The sequence below is a fragment of the Danio aesculapii genome, chromosome 4 (assembly GCF_903798145.1).
Source record: "Danio aesculapii chromosome 4, fDanAes4.1, whole genome shotgun sequence".
NCBI classification, from domain to species: Eukaryota; Metazoa; Chordata; class Actinopteri; order Cypriniformes; family Danionidae; genus Danio; species Danio aesculapii.
This window is the reverse complement of record NC_079438.1, coordinates 4,011,183-4,034,260: the sequence shown is the minus strand read 5'-3', so window position 1 is coordinate 4,034,260 and position 23,078 is coordinate 4,011,183. Positions and strand designations below refer to the sequence as shown.

The following is a 23,078-nucleotide window of genomic DNA, read 5'->3' as shown; positions in this document are numbered from 1 at the left end:
TCTGTACTTCTGCAGGTAAGTTTAATACTTCTACATTACGCTTATTTGTGGAGATGATGAAGGGCTTTATATGTGTATAAGCGTGTTTATAAGCGTGATTTATAGGACTGTCTGCTCCTGAAGCTCAAAGCCTCAAACACCGATTAAACTCGGTCCAAACACGGTCATTTGAACAATATAATGGGTTATTTTTATCCCTTGAAAGTGTTTGTGCTCTTCTATATTAGGTTGACTCGATAATTTCACATCATTCAGCACAGAATAAACTTTAAACAGAGTCAGGAAATCGAAAGTGAAAGCAGAGCTTCAGTAAACAGAAGAACGCGGATGATCCTTAAACTGCATTTAACTGGGAACGTTTTAGTACTAACTAACTACTAACTAAGCTAATAAATAAATAAAATAATAAGTTAATAGCTGTCTAAAGCAGAAGTTATCGTGACAGACACATACATATCAAATGATCAAACCTGAAATATCTGAGGTGTCAGATCAGGGGTTAAACCAACTGCATTAATGTTAATCAGTATAAATATATATATATGAGCAATTCTGTGCAAATGTCAACTGTAAAAAGGTCATTTTTCAGTTTATGCACATTTAAAATAGGTGTTGTACAACGATTATGTTGTCTCTGAATTAGAAGAAAATGTGTGGCGTATTTAGTGAGTCGCGCCACCGCGAATCAGTTCAGTTCAGAATCAACCGAATGAATCAATCGTCCGCGAATCAGTTCAGTTCAGTTCAGAATCAACCGAATGATAATTCGAATATGAATCAGTTCAGGAATGGCGATGCGAAAGCAGAGGTCCTACAATTTCATCTGTAACGGCGCAAAACAGTAGATTATCGTCTCGTTCTGTAGCACCTTCTCTTTGTGAACTGCAGAAGAGTGTATTATTATCTGGATTGACAGCGGATGGGTTTTAATAAAGCTTATACGCGGTGCTGAAGTCTCGCTCGTGACGATCCTTGAAAGTGCGTCATTGAGAAGCGTGAGTTTCACTCGACAGTATCTTACATTATACTACTATGATTGTCAGTTATTTGTGTTTAATTGATGTACAACTGCTGCATTATTGATGTAATGTTGAGTATTTACTGATGTCTGCATTACTATACTCTACATGCATATTGTATGGCTATAACTCAGCACATTTGTAGTGCTGCTGGTGTCCGCCCTTACAAAAATAGCCAACAGGAATCCTGCAGGATTTTCAGTTTTTCTGCAGGAACCTGCTGCTATCCTGTAGGAATTATGAAATCCTGCAGGACAAAATGACAATATGTGCAGGCAATTCCTACAGGTTTTAGAATCCTGCAGAACTTTTGACAGGAATCATGAAGGATTTATTTTTCCTCCTGCAGGATAGCTGCTGTCCTGTAGGAATTATAAAATCCTGTAGGACACGTTGACACTGTGCAGGAATTTCTTACAGGTTTTACAATGGATCCAAGCTGGTGACAAGTCCTGCAGGATTTTATAATTACTGCAGGACTTGCAGGAGTTATTTGCTGTAATTGGAATGAAAGAAAGAAATTCTGTCACTTGCTGTTGGTAGCAATACAGTATGAGTTCTAACAGATAAACAAACAACAAACAAACAAAAAATGAATAAATACATCAATAAATAAAAGTATACGAATAGATTATAGGCAATTATAAAAATCAACTATTACTCTGAACCATCAGATTATGCATTAATGCAAACAAACAAGCTCTACACTTTGTTTTATTTCTACACTTTTTTTATTTCATTTATTAAAATGTTAATCCAGCCATCTATTTTAATTCAACTCTCATCTGTTTGGTTGGGTGCAAAAAAAAAAAATCCTGCAAGACCGGTCCTTGAGGTAGACACATGTTGACCGTATGTCTGTGCATTATATGAGTTCAACAGAGTCTATCCCTCTTTCTTTTCAAATGTTTGTTGCTGTTATCCCTGATTCTCTGTCTTTTTCACCTGAGCAACCTGTTTTATTCTCTGTCCTTTGCCTTTTTGGAACTGGAACTGGTGCCTCTTGGTTTAAGGACACTTTTTATTCCATTTTTATCCTTTAAGAAGAAGCAGGTTAGGGTTATTGTTAGTGTGATTGGTAAACAATGTGTTTTCTGCTGTTACAGTAAATTTAATTAGTAAATTATTATAAACATTTATTAAACATTTTAAATAATAGATATTAATGCAAAATTGAAATTAGATAATGCATTGCTGTCAATAATGTATATGTCTATATTATACACGTATAATAATTACAATATTTTCAGTTAATAATGACTACTACTAATGTGTGTGTGTGTGTGCGTGTGCGTGTGTGTGTGTGTGTGTGTGTGTGTGTGTGATATTTGGCAAAATGGACTTGAGTAGACGCATTAATACAAACATTCTTCCCTTACAAAAATAGCCTACAGGAAGTCAGCATTGATTGCTATAAAGTGTGATGTTCTTAATCTCAGTATATTGTCATCTCCAGGTGATGGTCAGCGGCTGATTGTTTCCTGAACGCTCTGCTAATGTCTGCATTGGTGTTTTAGCTGCAGTATGGCAGAGGAGCGAGTAAAGGACTCTCTCTCAGAGAAACACAGGTATTGACTCTGTTTTTACACCATTATTTCAACACTTTCTCTGAAGAACAAAGACCAACAACAATGCACTTATTTGTGTTGCTATTGCCTGATCAAATGATGGACAAAGCTTCAGTTTAACTTCAGGAAATGTGTTTAGATCAGTCTAGATTACAGACAGCTTGATCTGGTGTCATCTTTACCAGAGCTCAATATGTGTCATGTTTACCCATGATTCCTGTGTAGCAGACCTGATCAGACAGATCTTCAGGCAACAATTAGTGCTGAATTAACAAAACAAACTCTTAAAACTCTTGTAAAGGAGACTGAAGTTTGTCCTGCAGTTTATTCCTCTGGTGTGTTTGTGTGTTCAGTGTGAGATCAGGATCATGTGTGTCTCTGAAGAGTGACCGGTCTAAAGGGCTTCCACCAGAGTTCAGAGAGAAAACCCCATCATCTGCCATCAGGTATTCAGTGTTTTACATTATTGCTCACACATGGACTGTTTCAGTATTCATCAGGACATTTTAATTATACTTGCACAACACTTTAAAGGCACAGTATGTAAGAAACACTAGAACAGTGTTATATCATTTTCTTTCATTTTTCTGTCTTCATTCATACTCCTGATAAGGACAGATATCTGACCATTAAACATTTATCTACAGTTTGTAACTTTAAATAATGCATCTAAAATCTCTGCTAGTAAAATATCCTCTTTGTCATATAAAGTTATCTTATCATGCAAATTCAGCCACTGTAATATTTGAGATATGTATCATAAACGTCTTGACTTCTGTAACTCACTCTTCGGGGGCCTACCAGCAAGCTCTCTGAGACGTTTACAGTACATTCTGCTGCACAGGTTTAACAAATACTTCCTCGTGCCACCATATCACTCCTGTACTTCAGCAACTTCACTGGCTTCCTGTTAATTTTAAGACTTATTTAACATATAAAGCAGTGCATGGGCTAGCACCTGACTACATCTGTGACCTGGTAACTCTGGCCACTCTCACCCGCAGTCGTCATTCTTCATCTGGACTGTTGTTGTATCAGCCACGCTGTAAACTGAAGACTATGGGTGGTCGTGCTTTTTCATACAGTGCGCTTAAGCTAAGGAATGGCCTACCCATCAGCATCAGGAATGCTGTTTCTCTGCAATGTTTAAGAAACTTGTCAAGACTCACCTTTATATCGTTGCTTTTAACTGAGATTGATTATTTTTGTTATTTTTATCATCCAATTGTATTGAATCGTTCATATTTATTGTTTTATTGTGGTCTTTTTTACTGGTTTTATTGTTCTGCTTTGTTTGCCTTGTATGCCTGTTAGCGCTTTGGGTCTGAGAAAAGCGCACTATAAATAAAATGTGTTATTATTATTATCTGTTCGACACTTTTAAAGGTTTTAATGAGTAATTTTCAATATTGGGAGGGTTAGCCTAATGAAAGTGATCTTACACCAAACCCCCGTTAGCCACGTTTCCCACTATTATTAGACCTGTTTAATATAGGCTGATATAAATGTAATGAAAAATCACATCTAAACCTCAGCTTTTCCTTCTTAAACTGTAGACAGAAATAAAATAAAACACGAGCTAAATGAACACAACCTTACAATACAATACTAGTTAGAGTATTTGGCAAGATTAAGGACAGTTATGAGCAAATAATGAACAGTTTAGAGTGTGACACAAGTAATGCTTCATTAACTCCACTGAACACTTGAACTAATCTAACACACATTCAGCTGGTACAGGAAGAGGCAATACAAGTGAAGAATAAAGGTATAGCACTAGCTAATTGAGTTCATAGGGAATTATGAGTAATTAATCAATTATAATTCTCTACGAGCTAATTTTGCTATAAAGAGACAATCAGGAGCACAGGGGCTGATGGGAAATGTCCAAGAAGATAAAACCATGTGCCCTCTACTGTTCATAAGAGAGACTGCAGCAGGTTGTGATGATCCGTTTCCTCTGGTGTGTTTGTGTGTTCAGTGTGAGATCAGGATCATGTGTGTCCAGCTCTGTGTCTCTGAAGAGTGACTGGTCTAAAGAGTTGAATCCACCAGACCTCAGAGAGAAAACCCCGTCATCTGCTCAAAGGTATTGTGTGTTTTACATTATTGCTCACACATGGACTGTTTCAAACATATTATATGAACCAACAGTTTAGTAAAGAGAGTCATTCCTGAATGACTTTAGTGGCTCATTAAGACATTTACAGACACGTGGTGGCAGATTTAGTGTCTTACTCAGAGTGTTTTCAGTAAGTCATAATTTTATATTTCCATGTCAATTTAGCTACTTTCTGAGGTCTTTCAGTGGCTGAACTCCACAATGACGTGTGTTTTGTGTGTGATTTCTCATCTACATTTAATATGTGACACAGCATAAAGTATGTATGAGTGTTTGTCTGTGTGACTGAGTGTGTATGGGTGTTTCCCAGTACTTGGTTGTAGCTTTCAGGGCTTTCGCTGTGTAAAACATATGCTGGAATAGTTGGTGGTTCATTCTGCTGTGGCAGATCCTGATAAATAATGGACTAAGCCAAAGGCGAATGAATGAATGAATATCTGTCTCTGTTTGCCTCTACATGTATAATTACAGTAGTTTTATCTGTTAACAGTGATGAATATGAGTTAGCAGATGCAGGAGACGAGACTCACAGGAGACACAAGAGCTTCACAGACAATCTCCAGTCAATCTTCCAGGTGGGAAAAACTCATTTAGATTAATTAAAGTCACTGAAATAACTCCCTGAAACACAGAAATATTTGTTCACAAGACTGTAGAGAACTGAATCTGCCTGAACTTGGCCCCCCACCCAACTAAAAACATCTGCAAAATAGTCTTAATCTATGCAAGTCCTGAGAGGTCATGCAATAAAACATTTTCTCTCTTGTTTTCTTGTGATCACAACTTAATTTCTCATTTTGACACAGCAAAAATCAGTTTTTTAGTTATACCAACTTTTTCTTTTTGCTTTTATTTATTTCTGTAATTATTATTATTATTATTATTATTATTATTATTATTATTATTATTATTATTATTACTATGATTATGTCTTTCTGGAATGACCTCATTTTTCTGCCTTTTCAAAGATGTTGCCCCAGACATGCACAGTGTAGCTTCATATCACATTATCTGCAGGGATTCACACTTTAAAGTATCAGTAAATCACTTGCAGAAAGGACACATTACAGCATAAGCAGGATCTTCATCATTCTTCATAATCTAATTCATTCATGCAGCAGCTTATTTTGAGCCATACAGAACTACGCTATAAATGTTGAGGGAATATTATTGTAAATAATGAGATATAATGTTACACATGAATATAATCACCGATGTACATTAGTCATGAGGCGATACATCAAATATTAGCGATATTATCAGAATAATTCTGTCGACGATGTAAAATCTTGAAATATCACGCTTATTGAATATTTCAAATTCAAGCATGTCAGAAAAATCCACCGAGCGTCCAATATTACGCCCCTGTAAACATTACCATGTGCACAAGAGACGTGAGTTAGCTCCTGAAGATTCAGCTGTTTTCTCTGACATGTTTGCCAGTCATGATGACAGAAGACACAGAAAGAGAAACGACTCCCTGTCAGTTTTACTCATTTAATAAGAACTTCTAGTTTTGTTGTAATTATGAATGTACTAGGTGTCATTAGGTGACCTATGCATAAATTTGCATATCTGCATCTGTTATAATTGTCAGCTGTGTAATGGCTGCTGCTTATATAGCCATGTGACGAGGATTGATTAGCCATGAGAAATCTGCCTCCTCTCAAACCTATGTTGTGTACAGTAATCTCTCTGACATGATAAACACACAAGTTCAATAACTGCTGCCGAATATTAAACTGATCAAATCTGAAACAGAAGCAGAGATCTGACTGTACCAGGGAAACACCTCACACTCTCGAGGTCCAGAAGTTGTTTGGAGATAAAGTTGCTGAATAATTTGCAGTTGGTGCTTTGAAATGGCTGAAATCCCTGCTCATTGAGAAGAGCAGAAACGGTACAGTACAGACACGTCAGAGTCTCCAAAATCTCCAGTGACTCCAGAAAAGAAAAGATTTCTCACTTTTTTGACATCTTGTTACTGGGAAAGTCTGAAAAGCCGCTAAATATAGCAACAAAGACAGTAAATTAGCAAAACTTTTGACATGTGTGTTCATTCATGTGTATTTGATGACTAGTCTAGATTAGGGCTAATCTTAGACGTCTATTAGATTTTCACTGACAGTCCAAATTTAGCAGAGATGTCTTTGTTTAGATGTTATTAGACTCTGGTTTCCACAGCCGTTCAGATGTTGTGTTTCAGACATTTGTCAGGTCCTCAAACTGCTCCTGTGTGTAGGACTAGTCTCTTAAACATCTTATCCAAAGACTGTGTTGTGTTTATTTTTGTCCTTTGTAGCTGTGAAATTTCATTTTTAATAACATGTGAATGTGTGCGTCTGGTGTGTGATACTTCCAGCTGTCGTGTGTGTGCTGCATTGCACATCCGGTGTGCGACCCCCTTTAGTGTAATGTGCTCAAAACCTGCCTGGATCTACTTGAGCTGTGTGTTTATCTGAAAATAACCTTTGAATGTTCATCAGCCAATCAGAATCAAGCATTTAACAGACTCATAGTATCATGTATTATAATGTATTTGGAGTAGGTTGTGGATCTACAACTGTGTGTGAATGAATCGTTTGGTTAAATGTTGTTCTTGTTTCTTCAATTATAGAATCTTGAGAGTAAAATGATCAGATTTCTGAAGAATGAACTGGAGAAATTTAAGAAAATCTTACAGGAAGAAAACAGACAAGAGTTTGTAAAGGAGTTTAATGAGAACAGCAGCAGAATCACAGAAGCAGCTCTTGATCTCACACTCTTCTTCCTGAGAGAGATGAAGCAAGATCAAGCTGCTGATACTCTTGAGGGTAAGAGACTCATGGCTAGACCTACACTAAACCTGCAGACTTTTACAGAGTTTTAGCCCATCATTGAGTTTATTTATTCACTGTGTAAATGTGTGTACATTTATATTCATTCAGTTATTTAATTTCAGTAATATTGTTGACTAATATGAAAATGTTCATGATTTATTTACAGTACAGTTTGTAAAGTCATATTTTCTGTCCTTTAGTAGATCTGTTATATAAGAGTCTTGTGCTTTGTTTACCAATTAAGTAAGTCTAATTGGATTTGTGTTGTGTATTTTATTTCATATATTAAGTTTTTAGTTATGATATTCCCTAAATCTTTCCTCCGTTATCTGCAGATTGTTTACAAAATTCTCCAGAGAAATAGCAAACAATGACTGAAAATTCTAGACGTGTAACTGATCACGGTTGATCCAAAGCGTGGGTTGTGATCCATACGAATCATGGAAGACACGTGACCCGTGGATTAAATTTGTGACGATCACAGATCGCCTCTCACATCATACAATTCACATGTATGAGAGCATTTAGGCTTTCCTTTAAAATATATTGTTAAGCCTTTATCAATGCATTCAGTGTAAGCTGCACGATGAATCATTACAAGATCAGGATCTCAACACCCACGCAACATCTATTATAAATGATGGTGATTTACATATGATTATTAATCCTCAAATCGCTGCACTCAAATCTGAAAACGCAAAAATGAAGTTACAAACAGTCAAATAAGACAGAAGAAAATGAGACTACAAATAAATATGGGCTGTACAAATGATAATGTTAGATTTCTACATTCAGCATGATCAGCAACAGTAGCAGTAACAGGGAATTTTTCACAGCACTGAATATTTACTATTTATTTTTATTCAGCTGATTATTTCTTTATTTTATTGTTAATAATATTACACTTTATTAGTTCTGTTTGTTAAAACCAAAAGTGTCCTGCAGTGCTGTTTCTGTAATAAATGGAAAGCAAATGACATTCGTCTCCTCTCCTTTATGACTGATCCAAAAAATGGTCCAATCTGTGACTAAAGAACCATAATGTGATCTGAACCCTGAGATTTGTGATCCATTACACCACTAGAAATTCTGTCTGGCCCATCTCATGGCCATCTGCCAGACTGTCACTCACAAATAAGTCAAGACTAAATCTATCTGTTTCTTTGCTCCTGTGTTTAGATGAGCTGTTCTTCATCAATCAGCTTAAATGTAGCCTGAAGAAGAAATATCAAAGTGTGTTTGAAGGAATTGCTCAGCAAGGAGACTCCACACTTCTGAATAACATCTACACAGATCTCTATATCACTCAGGGTGCGAGTGAACAGGTCAACACTGAACATGAGATCAGACAGATTGAAGCTGCTTCCAGACGTCATCAGTCACTAGAGATACAGGTTGAATGCAAACATTTGTTTGAAGCAGCTGAACAAGACGAGCAGATCAGAACTGTCCTGACAAAAGGAGTTGCTGGCATAGGGAAATCAGTCTCTGTGCAAAAGTTTGTTCTGGATTGGGCTGAAGGAAGAGAAAATCAAGACATCAGCTTCATATTTCCTCTTCCATTCAGAGAGATGAACTTAAAGGAGAAAGAAAGACAAAGTTTAAAAGACCTCATAACTCAGTTTTTCCCAGAGACTAAAGGACTGAACCTTACAAGAAGCACACGATTCAAAGTCCTGTTCATCCTTGATGGATTGGATGAATGTCGTCTTCCTCTGAACTTTGCTGGTAATGAGACGTGTCGTGATGTATCTTCAGCAGTCTCTCTGGATGTTCTCCTGACGAACCTCATCAAGGGAAATCTGCTTCCTTCTGCTCTCATCTGGATCACCAGCAGACCAGCAGCTGCCAGTAAGATTCCTGCTGACTGTATCGACCGGCTGACAGAGATACGAGGATTCAATGATGCCCAAAAGGAGGAGTACTTCAGAAAGAGACTCACAGATCAGAATCAGGCCAGAGAAATCATTGATCACATTAAACAGTCAAAGAGTCTCTTTATTATGTGCCACATCCCAGTCTTCTGCTGGATTTCAGCCACTGTTCTCCAGAACATTTTGAAGGAGAACAGAAATACTGAAGTGAAACACAGGGCTAATGCTGAAACACTGCAGGAATCTCCCAAGACTCTGACACAGATGTACACACACTTTCTCCGCTTTCAGATCCAGCAGAGCAGAAGAAAGTATGATGGAGAAAACACACCAGATGTCTCCTGGGATCCAAACCTCATCCTTTCACTGGGGAAACTGGCCTTCCAGCAGCTGGAAAGAAACAATGTGATCTTCTATGAGAGCGATCTGAAAGACTGTGGCCTTGACGTCTATAAGGCATCGGTGTACTCAGGCATGTGTACCCAGATCTTTAAGGAGGAGACGGGAATCATTCTTGGTACCATGTACTGCTTTCTTCACTTGAGCATTCAGGAGTTCATTGCAGCCCTTTATCAACATCTGTTTCTAGACAGCGACAAGAAACCTTTACCTATTTTAAGACAGAAAAGCAAAACTAAATGTATGATTGATTTCCTGAGGACTGCAGTGGACAAGGCTCTGGAAAGTGAGAATGGACATCTGGACCTTTACCTTCGCTTCCTTCTCGGTCTGTCACTCCAGTCCAATCGACAACTCTTACGAGGCCTGTTGACACAGCAGGATGACAGAGACCAGAGCAAAGAGGAAATAATTGCATACATCAAGCAGAAACTTGAAGGGAATCTGTCTCCAGAGAGATCCATCAATCTGCTCTACTGTCTGAATGAACTGAATGATCAAACTCTGCTGAAAGAGATTCAGTCTCACCTCAGTAGAGGAAGTCTGTCATCTGCTCGTCTTTCACCTGCCCAGTGGTCTGCTCTGGTCTTTGTGTTGTTGACCTCAGAGGAGGAGCTGGAGGAGTTTGAGCTTCAGAAATTCCAGAGATCAGACGAGTGTCTCATCAGACTATCAGCAGTCATCAAATCCTCCAAAAGAGCTCAGTAAGTCAAAGTCTGTTTTGTTTTCCTTTAAGAAATAGACATTTGCTGATATTAAATAATACAATTGATCATGTTAATGAACGTGTACAGTATTGTTATTGTCGGCACTTCAGAATACTGTGAATAATTGTTTAATATTTAATATTTCAGATTGTTTTTAATAACCTTCAGATTAATGTATTGGCAGTGGTTGTGTAAGGTATAGTTTACCCAACACTATAAATTGACTCATTTACTCACCCTCAAGTGGTTATAAACCTTTCTGGAAGTTTCTTTCTTCTGTTGAACATGAAATAAAATATTTTGATGAAAGATGGAAACCTGTAATCATTGACTTATGAAGGTCAAAGGCTAATGGTTTTCATCTTAAAAGTCTTTTGTGTTCAACAGAATAAAGAAGCTGGTAAAGGTTTGGAACTACTTGAGGCTAATGTTTGGGTAAATGTTTGGGTGAACTCTCCTTTTAAAGGGTACCTATGATGAAAAGCATCTGTTGTAAGCAGTTTGGACAGATCTGTGTGTAGTATAGTGTGTGTACAATCATATTGGGGTGATAGAAACACAAGTCAGTCTCTTATTTTAAATTTCCTGGCATTAAAATAGGATCCAAATCTCTGCAATTCTGAGACCCACCAAAACTTTGTACCAACATTGTGTGTGACTCCTCGCTCCAGAAAGGCTTTAATTAACTCCACAACAAATACATCAAATAAGCATAAGTTCTTACTGTAGTATTTCTCATTCTTGTCTGTCACTGTGCTGTTTATCTGACATGAAACGCAGCAGGAGATTTAGACATGCCTCAGAGCAATATAGAGAGATCTCTGTGGCTCTGACATGTGGGAATGGTGTGCGGAGAGAACCGGCTCATTTGCATTAAAGGCACAGGCAACAACACAGCTACAGTGTGTTCAGAGTTGAAAATACCCATATTCTGAAAGGTATAATAAATAATCTGATGGGTATTTTGAGTTGAAACTTTACAGATACATTCTGGAGACATTTTAATAAACCAGTTTTAATGTCTAATATAATCCATACACAAAGAAAAGAGCAGGGCTGAAGACCAGAAAACACAAGCAAGAGAAAGATACGCACATACACGTCTATGATCAACAAATAAGAGCTGCTTAAATACACAGAGATTAGTAAGGAAACAAGGGGGTGAAGAGTAACTGGGCCAACTAACAAGGGGGATAAACTGGGGTGAAACAGAGAGAGAGCACAGGGAACACAACAGTACAAGGACAAGACAACCAGGATCAATCCGACTATAAATGAACCTAATGGTCTGATATAAAGGTCAAGCTGAACTGCTGCAGAACAGGGGTTGATGAGCTTACACCCTTAATTAATTAGACATTAATTAGACTATTAATTACACATTCTGCAGCTTGAAGCCTCGTCCTAAGCATTTGTAATTTCTAAATTGCGTAATTGATGTAAAAGTCCCATCAAACACATGACAACAATAATCTAATATTTTGTCGGCTAATTAATTGCAAAGTTTCTCACATGCATTAGTGCATTAGACTTCATAGTTTAACGTTTGCAGCTTCACTTCATTGCCTCTAAGAGTCGCCAACAGACAAAAACACAAGAAATCTGCATTCACCACTCATGAAGTTGCTGTGGAGGAACACACATACTCATGTTCAGTTTGGTGTTAGTACATCTGACCATAAGGGTGAAAGCTTGTATACACATAGTGTTTGTGAGTAAGCATTGTTGATCAGATGACCACCTAAATATTGTGTTTGTTCTCTACACAGGCTACAGGGCTGTAATCTCACTGTTCAGTGCTGTGAGAGTTTGTCTTCAGCTCTACAATCCTCAAACTGTGTCCTGAGAGAGCTGGAGCTGAGTAACAATGACCTGCAGGATTCAGGAGTGAAGCTTCTCTCTGATGGACTGAAGAGTCAACACTGTAAACTGGAGACACTGAGGTAAATGATTCTCCACTCTACAGTGACTACAAGAAGATAGTTACATATTGGTTTAACAAATATGGACGCCTCTTTGCCCACTCAGTGTATTGGCAGTAAAAGAAATAAATATATTCATATATACAAAATATATGTAATTTATATATTCATATATATATTTATATATACAAACGTATGTGAATAGACAAACGTGTTTAACCCTTTCACATGTACAATCACACCGGTGTGATTAGCCCTGGCTGGTCCCTGGGCCTGGTTTTTCAAAAGGTTTAATCCGGATAAAATTGATCTGGATTTAGTAATCCTGTTTTTGCGATCCGTGATCATGTTATCCACTTTTTGAGCCAGTTTTTAAAAACAACATCGGATTGGATCAGTCTGATCCGGAACTTTTTAGGATCACTAAATCTGGATAACCAGTGCTCAAACAGGATAGGAAATGACAATGTAGAACTATAGATGAAGAGCAACAAGTAGAATAGGCAGTGTGGGGTCAATATAACCTTGATTTAATTTGAAAACAAGAAAACCCCCACCCCATCCTCCTCCAGCAGTCCACTCTTCTGAGACCTACAACACAAACACTGTACATTGAGGATATTTATAACTAGTTTCAAATATAGATGTATTGAATTAAAGAAAAGACTTCATGTCAAAAACTCCACAATAATTTCAGACTTCCTCATCTGATGTGGAGAGACCAGCTTGTCTGAGCGTAGCCTTTAGGAGACGGATCTCAAGTCTGGCCTTGGTTTGCCTGACAGATGAACAAATACGACTATAACCTTATGAGACTTCCGGTTCGAGCAATGTAGAGAACGGTCGCGTGCGTATGAGCCTCCCGACAACTTTACCTTAAATATCAGTTTATTATTCTTCATAACACACTAGGTTGAAACTGGTGACTTTTAAACAGACGTGGAAGCAAAATGCCGAGTTCCAAAACGAAAACTGACCAAGATCCAAAGAAAACATTGATAAGCAGCAAGCTAGCTAAAATGGCGATGGGTGACTCAGAGACGGAGGAACTTTCTCTGAATAAATTGACATCGGAGTTGGAAAAACAGCGCGAACACCTCAAAGACGATATGAGTGCTTTAATCAAAGCTTCCCTTGCACCAATTCAACTTTCTATTCAATTGTTTAAAGAGCCCATATTATACATGAAATAGGGTCATATGTAGGTTGTAAGGGTCTCCAACAACAGTCTAATATGCATGCAAGGTCAAAAACACTTCGATGGTCTTATAATCTGCATTTATTTTTACCTCATTATCCCAGCGACTCTCATATGAATCGTTCAGCGATTCATTTGTTCCCAAACCCCTCCTCAGCGCGAAGCTAATCTGCGCTGATTGGACCGATGACAGCCTGCTGCGATTGGTCGACAGTGACAGGCTTCAGCACGAGACAGAGTGAAATGCCCAGCTGCTAATCTACAATATAAAAGTAGTCACAGTGCACACACGCTTCATTGTGGACTTTGGCTGCCAGTGGGTGAATGTAAACACAGACGATGGACTAGAAAATACTGACGACTAACTATTTTATTGAGCAAAAAGTCCAAGAACTGAGAGGAGATCTCCTAGCCCATCACAGTCTACCTGCTCTTTTCTCACACACACACACACACACACACACGCCAGGGCGACACCTCCATGACCACCCGCGTCCTCAGTTATATCCGCGAATACCCATTCCCTCCCCCCCGGTCTTCAATTTCAACTGCGACACCCCCCCGGTCCTCACTTTACTAATGGGTCCCTTTCGTTTTCACTATTGGGTTGAGGGCGGCGTGATCATCCTTTCCCTAGACCGTTACCCTCCTCAGAGGAGACACACACACAAACACATTACCCTCCTCAGAGGAGACACACACACTACCCTCCTCAGGGGAGACACACACACACACATTACAGTCCTCCCCGAGGACACGACACACATGCCTAGAGCACCAGTTCAGCTTGCAGGGTGCAATTTATACACCTCACCTCGAACCTGAGCTGAAATATTTTGAAACTTGACCATTGCATGTGTGTAGGAACAGCTGACGATACGTAAACAAAGCGGCACGCGTCGCGTTTTCAACGTGGCTTTACACGCGATATGAGAATATAAAGAGTTAACCTGATACAGTACACGCGGTTACAAGTAACAAATCTCAACTAAATACAGAATGTGCAAGCTAGAGTAAACGAGGCAACAGTTTTAATCGCACGTACTTACACTGGTGAAATGGGGGAAGAAACTGATCCATGATGCACTGATCCATGTTCTGACAGTCTTTACTGATCCTTCCTTTAACAAACTGAAGAAGTCTTCTTTGAAAGCATGTAGTTTCCAGAAGCACTCGAACTGCTCAAGGCTGGGCTATACTGCTGAGGTTTCATCTGTGGGTGAACTGTCAATAATATCCATCTGCACACCGTGACTTCATTTCACACAGTCTGTGTGACTTTTTTTCAGTTAGTGGGCGGGGCCGCAGGTTTTAAATCTCCCGGGTTTGCGCGCGCAACTACTTGTGTTTCGTAGCCATGTCATCACGAAACACCGAATGACTCGTTATCAAGACGACTCGTTTGAAGCACTATGAGTCGACTCTTTTATAGATGAATCAATAGTTTTAAACACTGTACACTTACAGATTTAAGCCTTAGCTGGACATTTCACTTCAGTTAGAGCTGTGTTACACACTACATGGAAGGGCATTTTCAAAAACCCATAATATGGGCTCTTTAAAGAAACTGTTGACACGCTTAGAAAACGCCTCACTACTGTGGAAACAACTGCTGGGGAAAACTTTGAGGCTCTCAATAGAGCTGAGGCGGACATCGCAGCGCTGAAAGCGTCAAACGAAACACTGTTAGATTGTCTAGATGACCTGGAAAATCGTTCACGCAGGGCAAACCTCCGGATTATAAATGTTCCCGAAGACAGCCAAAGCGGAACAGACATGGTCAAGTTTACTTCGGATCTACTAAAAGACGTGCTGGGAGAGCAGGTGTTTGAGAAACCCACCCGAATTGGATAGGGCACATCGAGCGCTTGCGCCTAAACCCAGAGACGGTCAACCTTCAAGGCCCATCATCGTTTGTTTTCGTCGTTATCAAGAGAAGGAACGAACCTTGCAGTGGGCCAGACAACACGAGCTGCAAACCGAGGGAAGACCATCAGATTTTTATCCCGACCTGAGTGCAGCTCTCAGCAGGAAGCACGCTGCCATCAAGAATGTCAGAACGAAGCTCTATCAAAAAGGGATCTGTTTAAGACTTCTTTACCCTGCCCGCCTACGACTCCCATATGACGGGGAAACTCTCACCTTTGATTCAGCTCCAGATGCCGAAGTCTTCTTTGAACGGTGAATCAACACGCCTGCAGCCGCTGGGAAGTGACTTTTTCTGTTCTCAATTCGTTCCTAAATATCTCAGAAAGGTACGAGGACCTCCACCTCATTTTAGTTTTATCATCATCATTAATCTTTTCACCTCTCTTTATCGTGAAAATACACATTTCAATACGAGGACATTATTAATATGAAGAAGTGGACGTTCTACTCACTGATATGACTGCTGCTTTTCCTTTGAAATATAATATTGCAAGATGGACAGATGGACTATCTTCCCCCCCTTCTAGCTAGTTTCACCTAAAACTGCTAACACATCTTGCTAGTGGCTTTTTTTTTGTCTTTTTACTTTTATAAGTACCACTTATAAACGTATGATGCGTGTTCGTCAGAGACTCAGTTGTTTAGTTATAAATCGAGTCACTGGGAGTGCAACTAGGTTTGTGGAGTCCCGCAGCTTACCTTAGTTCCATAGGTAAACATTCTAATGTTCAAGGGTTGGTTCACTGCCTCGTGGTTTTCTTGTTTGTTTGTTTGTTTGTTTTTTATTTATTTATTGATATTTTATTTTTATCATTTATTATTTATTATTATATATATTATCTGGGTGATGACAGGGATACAGGGACACCTAGCTGTGTGTTCACTGTTGTCTATGTTCCATTCTGTCTATCTTAAACAGAGGAGGAATGACAGGAAAGTCATTCAATAGGTTCACATCTTGGAATGTTAAAGGTCTTCATGGTGCTGTAAAGAGGTCAAGAATCTTCTCTCACCTTAAACTTCTTAAATCTGACATAATTTTGCTTCAGGAGACACATTTACTCAACTCAGATCATCTTAGATTACAGAAACCATGGGTTGAGCAAATTTACCACTCTAAATTTAATGCTAAAGCAAGAGGTACAGCTATAATAATAAAAAAATTTCAGTTCTCAGCTTCTAATATTATCTCTGATCCTCAAGGTCGCTACGTTATAGTATCAGGGAAACTATTTCAAACTCAGGTCTTGCTGGTAAATGTTTATGGCCCCAATTGGGATAAGAAATTTGTAAGCAAACTGATAGCTGCTATACCAAATTTTAATTCGCATTATTTGATATTAGGGGGTGATCTCAATTGTGTAATGGGATCCAAATTTGGATCGCTCCAACCCAAAAACACAGGCCCTTTCCAAAATGGCAAACGAAATGACAAAAGTCACCATATAGGGGTTTTTTTAACCCTCACAGCAAGACCTTCTCTTATTTTTCTCATGTACATCACTGTTATTCAAGAATTTATTATTTTTTCATAGACCAAACTCTCCTCTCTTCAGTAAAGGGTATAGAGCACTCAGCCATTGTAGAATCTGATCATGCACCTCTACTACTTGACCTCTCTTTTCCGAGTAACTTTACGAGCTACACATGACGATTAAAATCCTCACTATTGTCAGATGAATCATTCTGTCAACATATATCTACCTCAATTGACAATTTTTTAGAATTGACTTCAACAGAACATATTTCCACCTCCCTGCTATAGGAAACATTAAAAGTAGTGCTTAGGGGAGACAATATATCATATACCGCATTTATTAATAAAGAGAGGGGAAAAAGGCTACATTTAATTGATGAAATATCCAAAATTGATAATCAGTATTCTACATCTCCTTCACCAGAACTCTATAATCTCTCTATGTGTGTGTGTGTTCATCACTGCTGTTGACATGAGCAGAAACAGCAGTCAGCATCTTCACAACACAAAGAGATGTGTGATTGTCCAACTGTGTGATGTGGACTATTGCTGTGTTTGCAGATTGTCTGGCTGTATGGTGACAGAGGAAGGCTGTGGTTTTCTGTCTTCAGCTCTGACTTCAAACCCCTCACACCTGAGAGAGCTGGATCTGAGCTACAATCATCCAGGAGATTCAGGAGTCAAGCTGCTCTCTGAACAACTGGAGGATCCAAACTACACACTGGACAAACTCAAGTATGTGGAGCATCACTGGCCTTGTGCTTTTCCACTGAAGGGCTTTAAAAAGACACTAGAAAGCTCTTTTCTGATCTTCAGTTTTCTGTGAGGGTTATGGGGTGAGGACAGACAGAAGATACAGCTTGTAGAGTATTCCAGTCATGTCTATGAAGAGCAAATCATTGAGTGTGAAATGAATCTCCTCTGTAAATGTTGGAGTGTATTGGCTCAGTTGTGACATTAAGCGGGACACACTGTACAGTTTCAGCATTTGAGCTGAGCAGAGAAACTTCTTCCTCCATTTGTGCTGAAGAATCCTCCAATATCAGGTCAGGAATAGGGTTGGGGATTGAAGATGGATTCAGATTCTGGAATCAGACACTTGGATTAATGTTCAGACTCTTGTTCTAAAATCAACATCTGGATTCCTCTTCTCTGTGCACACATGTGTATTTTTCACTTGCTAATCTGTCAGGAACTTGGGCGCTGGCGAGCAGCTTTAATAATCTGAACATAGTTTAGAGATGGACTGCAACATGTGCTCAAAGGCTGCATGTGCTGAAGAACGATGGCAAAGCTAAGTGTGATCACTGTAATAAATGAATGTTGCAGCAGGGTGTCTCCATCAACATGAGCAGTATCTGCGCTCGCTTCACCAACAGCAGAGGAAAAGAACGCACTGTGTTAGATTCATTGTGCATCCCGGCTGGAACCAACAAGTGTTGTGTGTTTTAGCTGAAGAGTTTGGAGCGTGTAGCTGAGCAGCTCAGTGCTAGCTTTAGCTTATTAGCTGAGGGGGAAACTAAACAGCTCATTCTCTCCATCTGTGTGTGTTTACAGTCTGGATCATGGAGGAGACGAGAGGATTACAGCAGGACTGCACAAATGTAGGACTACACACACACACACACACGCACACACACACACACACACACACACACACACACACACACACGCACACACGCACACACGCACACACACGCACACACACACACACACACACGCACACACACACACACACACACACACGAGGATTACAGCAGGACTGCACAAATGTAGGACTACGCACACACACATACACACACACGCACACACACACACACACACACACACGAGGATTACAGCAGGACCAGGCAAATGTAGGACTACACACACACACACACATACACACTCACACACACACACTTACAGACACACACACACACACGCACACACACACACACACACACACACACACGAGGATTACAGCAGGACTGCACAAATGTAGGACTACACACACACAAACACACGCACACACTTGCACACTCACACTCACACACCACGCACGCACATGCACACACACTCACACACACACACACAAACACGACATACACACACACTAACTCTCTCACACACATACAGAGACACACACACAGATGCGCATACACGCAAACGCTCTCTCTCTCACTAACACACACACTCCCTCTCTTTCAGGCAAACACATAGACACTCACACACACACATGCGCACACGCACACACACACACACACACACACACGAGGATTACAGCAGGACCACGCAAATGTAGGACTGCACGCACGCACGCACGCACGCGCGCGCGCACGCGCACACACACACACACATACACAAACATGTACACACACACACACACACACACACACACACACACACACACACACACACACGCATGCACGCACGCACACACACACACGCAGTAACACTCACACACACACACACACACACACACACAGCTGTGGTTATAAATGTGTGTGTTCTTGTGTTCAGATGTCTGTTTCCTCACACTGGATCCAAACACAGCACACACTCGTCTCATTCTGTCTGAGGAGAACAGAGAGGTGAAGAGTGTGAGAGAGGATCAGCTGTATCCTGATCATCCAGACAGATTTAATTATTGTCTTCAGGTGTTGTGCAGAGAGAGTGTGTGTGGATACTGTTACTGGGAGATTGACTGCAGTGGAGATCATGTGTGTATATCAGTGTCATATAAGAGCATCAGGAGGAAGAGACGAGGTGTTGAGTCTTGGTTTGGACATAATGCTCAGTCCTGGAGTTTGTTCTGCTCTTCCTCCAGATTCTCATTCAGACACAATAACACACACACTGATCTCCCAGTGAAGCCGCTCAGCAGGAGAATAGGAGTGTTTGTGGATCACAGTGCAGGAACTCTGATCTTCTACAACATCTATAGAGACACAATGAGCCTCATCCACTCAGTCCAGACCACATTCACTGAGCCGCTCTGCCCTGGGTTTTGGGTCAGTTCTGGATCATCCGTGAAACTGAGCTGAAGACTGACGAGAGATTTACCCACAATCCACTGCAGGAGCTGTGTGTGTGTGTGTGTGTGTGTGTGTGTGTGTGTGTGTGTGTGTGTGTGCGTGTGTGTGTGTGTGAGAGAGAGAGAGATTGTTTTTTGATTTTTCACCGTACTAACTTACAAGGCCCAAAAAAGGAAGAAAGAAGTAAACATACATATTACAGCAACAGATTGAAAATTAAATTGTCCTCCACAACAGCACACCGAACATGATTAAAACACCACTGCAACATAAACATATCCACATCATTCATATCCTTATAATATTTGAATTCAACCAGAATCCTTGATTTAACAAGAGTTTTAAAAGACAAAACAACATCTTGACCATGTGAATTGTTTATCTTTTTCTTGACATATAGATTGCCATTTCTGCCTGTCCCACAACAAAGTTAATTAATTGCCATTTGAATCTTTGACTATGATTGTAACCAGCCCCAAAATGAAATCAGTAGGTGTAAAAGATTCTCCAAAGCCTAAAAATAAGTGCTCTAACAAGATAAACAGTAACTGCAATCTATTACACTCTAAAAAAGTAAAAATAACAGCAACCCTGAGGGAAGTTCAGTTAAAAAAGTCTATGCTACAAAGTTGAAGCTATTAGATTATTAATAATTAATACTCTTCCTCTAAAAGATAACTGGGGTGAATCCATCTCCATTTTTTTTTATTTTCCTTCTATTCTTACTATTATTCCATCCCAGTTCTTTTGTTGCATAGTGCAAGATATACTGCGAGGTATTTAAGACCTCCCTTCTTCCAAATCAGCCCACCAGGTAAAATTGGAGTACCATTGTTTCATTTGCCTGTAATTACACCATCGCTTTTACCCCAGTTGACTCCGGCTGCAGAAAGTTTATTAAAATCACTAATAATGGACACCAAATTATTTACATCCTTTTGACCATTAACAAAAACCATAACATCATCCGCATCAGCTGATAATTGATGTTGAACACTTTTATTACCAAACATAAAACCCTCAATTCTAGAACGCAGCTTTTTTAACATGGGCTCAATGGCCAAGGAATATAACATTCCAGATAGAGCACAGCCTTGCCTTACACCTCTATTTATTTTAAAAGGGGCACTCAAACCACTATTGATTTTCAATACGCTTTCAACGTCTTGATACAACACTTTAATCATTCCAATAAAGCCTGATCCAAAAGCAGAGGCCTCAAGAGTGTTCCAAAGGTACTGATGCTCCACACGATCAAAAGCTTTTTCCTGATCAATTGAAATGAAACCCAAATCAAAGTTAAAATAACTAGACAGTTCTAGAATGTCTCTAACAAGACAAATATTATCCATAATAGACCTGCTAGGCACTCACTAAGTTTGGTCAGGATGGACAATCTGCCCCATCACGTCTTTTAATCTATTGGCCAATGTTTTTGAGAGGATTTTAAAATCTTAATAAAGTAGTCTTACTGGTCGCCACTTCTTTATTTCCTGTAAATCACCTTTTTAGGCAACAGGGTCACCACTGCCCTCCTACAACTCAGAGGGAGTGAGCCCTCAGCCAAACTCTCATTAAGAACAGCCATAAGATCTTCGCCCAGCACATCCCAAAAAGTTTTCTAAAACTCAATCAGAAGGCCATCAACACCTGGAGCCTTGCCAGGTTGCATAGCTTTTAAAGCTGTTCAAAGCTCAAGTTCAGAGAGAGGCCTATCAATCCTTTCCTTGGAAGCCTGTGAGATGTTAGGCAAGTTTTCATAAAAACTGGCAGACAAATTCTTATCCTCTTTGTATTTACTCCCGTACAAATCCACATAGAATTGTACAGCCCTTCTTCTTATATCAGCAGGGTCCATCAGTTCCTGCCCACTTTCAGCACGTAAAGAGTGAAGACGACGACTTTGGACATTTTTTTCTTTCTAGACCAAAAAAGAATCTAGATGGGGCATCCATTTGTGTAAGCACCTGAAACCGAGACCTAACCAAAGCTCCTTGTGTTTTTATAGCCAGCAGGTCTGAAAAAGCAGATTATTTTCTTTTAAGAGCATCAATACATTTTTTATCTCCCGTAGTTTCAACCAAATTCTGTAAATTAATCCTTTCAGATTCAAATATTTTCATTGAACGCGCAACGTCTCGAGAAACATTGTGTTAGGGAAGCAGACGGACAAACAGGGTGACTAAGTTATTAACGATGTTTATTTACAACAGAGGAGCACACAAGGAGAACGGAGTAGAAGTGACTGGAGTTTGGTTATGTTGCGGATCCTTTGAGGCAGGTAGGATGACAGACACCGAGGGAGACCGAATGCACACACCAGAGGGCTTGAGGGGAAGACAGACTGATGATAAACAAGGCAGACAGGATACCGGGAACACTGGACAGACTAGGAGAAACAGAGAGCAGGTAAGTACAAGTTGCTGAGATCGAAGGCTAGTGATTACCAGGAGGTGTTCACTCAGAGTCCGCTTCGTAGGAACGAGACCGGACAACGAGTGAAGTGAAGGTGTGTGCTTATATAGTGAGTCTGAGTGATTGGGTGCAGCTGTGCGTGGTTAATACTCAGGTGATGGTGATCGTTGCGTGATGCTGGTGGAAGAGCCTGGCCAATCCGTGACACATTGAACGCGTATTGTTGACAACATTTTTAGTTCTACTTTCCTCACAATCGTCGTAGATTTTTAAAACAACTCTTCCTTGATTTAAAATTCTCCCAGAATTTACAAAACACATCTCTAAAATTAGCAACAACCCACAAAGAAGTATTAAAATGCCAATACGCACTCATTACTTTAACATTTGCTATTAGACATGTACATAAAACTAAAGAATGATCAGAAAAACCAACTGGTGCAATTGAGCAACCTTTTATAATGTTTAACTGATAACTAAAACAATAAAGCCTATCAAGCCTGGCCAATGAAAGAACATTATCTCTAACATGTGTCCAATATACTGTTTGTTAGAGCCATTCACCTCTCTCCATACATCACATAAGCTGAGCTTCAATCAGCTCACGCATAG

General features: G+C 39.6%; 2 protein-coding genes across 3 annotated transcripts in view; both read left to right on the top strand.

Annotated features, from left to right (window-relative positions):
• Nucleotides 1-20,182, top strand: LOC130221905 (NLR family CARD domain-containing protein 3-like). The gene is made up of 10 exons (XM_056454456.1): nucleotides 1-15; nucleotides 2,537-2,587; nucleotides 4,569-4,676; nucleotides 5,200-5,284; nucleotides 7,327-7,522; nucleotides 8,708-10,505; nucleotides 12,278-12,451; nucleotides 17,596-17,769; nucleotides 18,592-18,638; nucleotides 19,537-20,182. The coding sequence occupies exons 2-10, from the start codon at nucleotides 2,544-2,546 to the stop codon at nucleotides 20,058-20,060; spliced, it is 3,150 nt and encodes a 1,049-aa protein (XP_056310431.1). The 5' UTR covers nucleotides 1-15; nucleotides 2,537-2,543; the 3' UTR covers nucleotides 20,061-20,182.
• Nucleotides 1-23,078, top strand: part of LOC130221899 (NACHT, LRR and PYD domains-containing protein 3-like) — an 80,653-nt gene that overhangs the window by 20,688 nt on the left and 36,887 nt on the right. The gene's annotated exons all lie outside the window — the stretch shown is intronic.

Bases quoted from the DNA above. Each gene is read 5' to 3' on its own strand.
- LOC130221905 (XM_056454456.1), top strand. From the start codon at position 2,544: ATGGCAGAGGAGCGAGTAAAGGACTCTCTCTCAGAGAAACACAG. The intron at 12,452-17,595 runs GTAAATGATTCT...CTGTGTTTGCAG, and splicing joins TGTAAACTGGAGACACTGAG to ATTGTCTGGCTGTATGGTGA. The intron at 18,639-19,536 runs GTAGGACTACAC...TCTTGTGTTCAG, and splicing joins TACAGCAGGACTGCACAAAT to ATGTCTGTTTCCTCACACTG.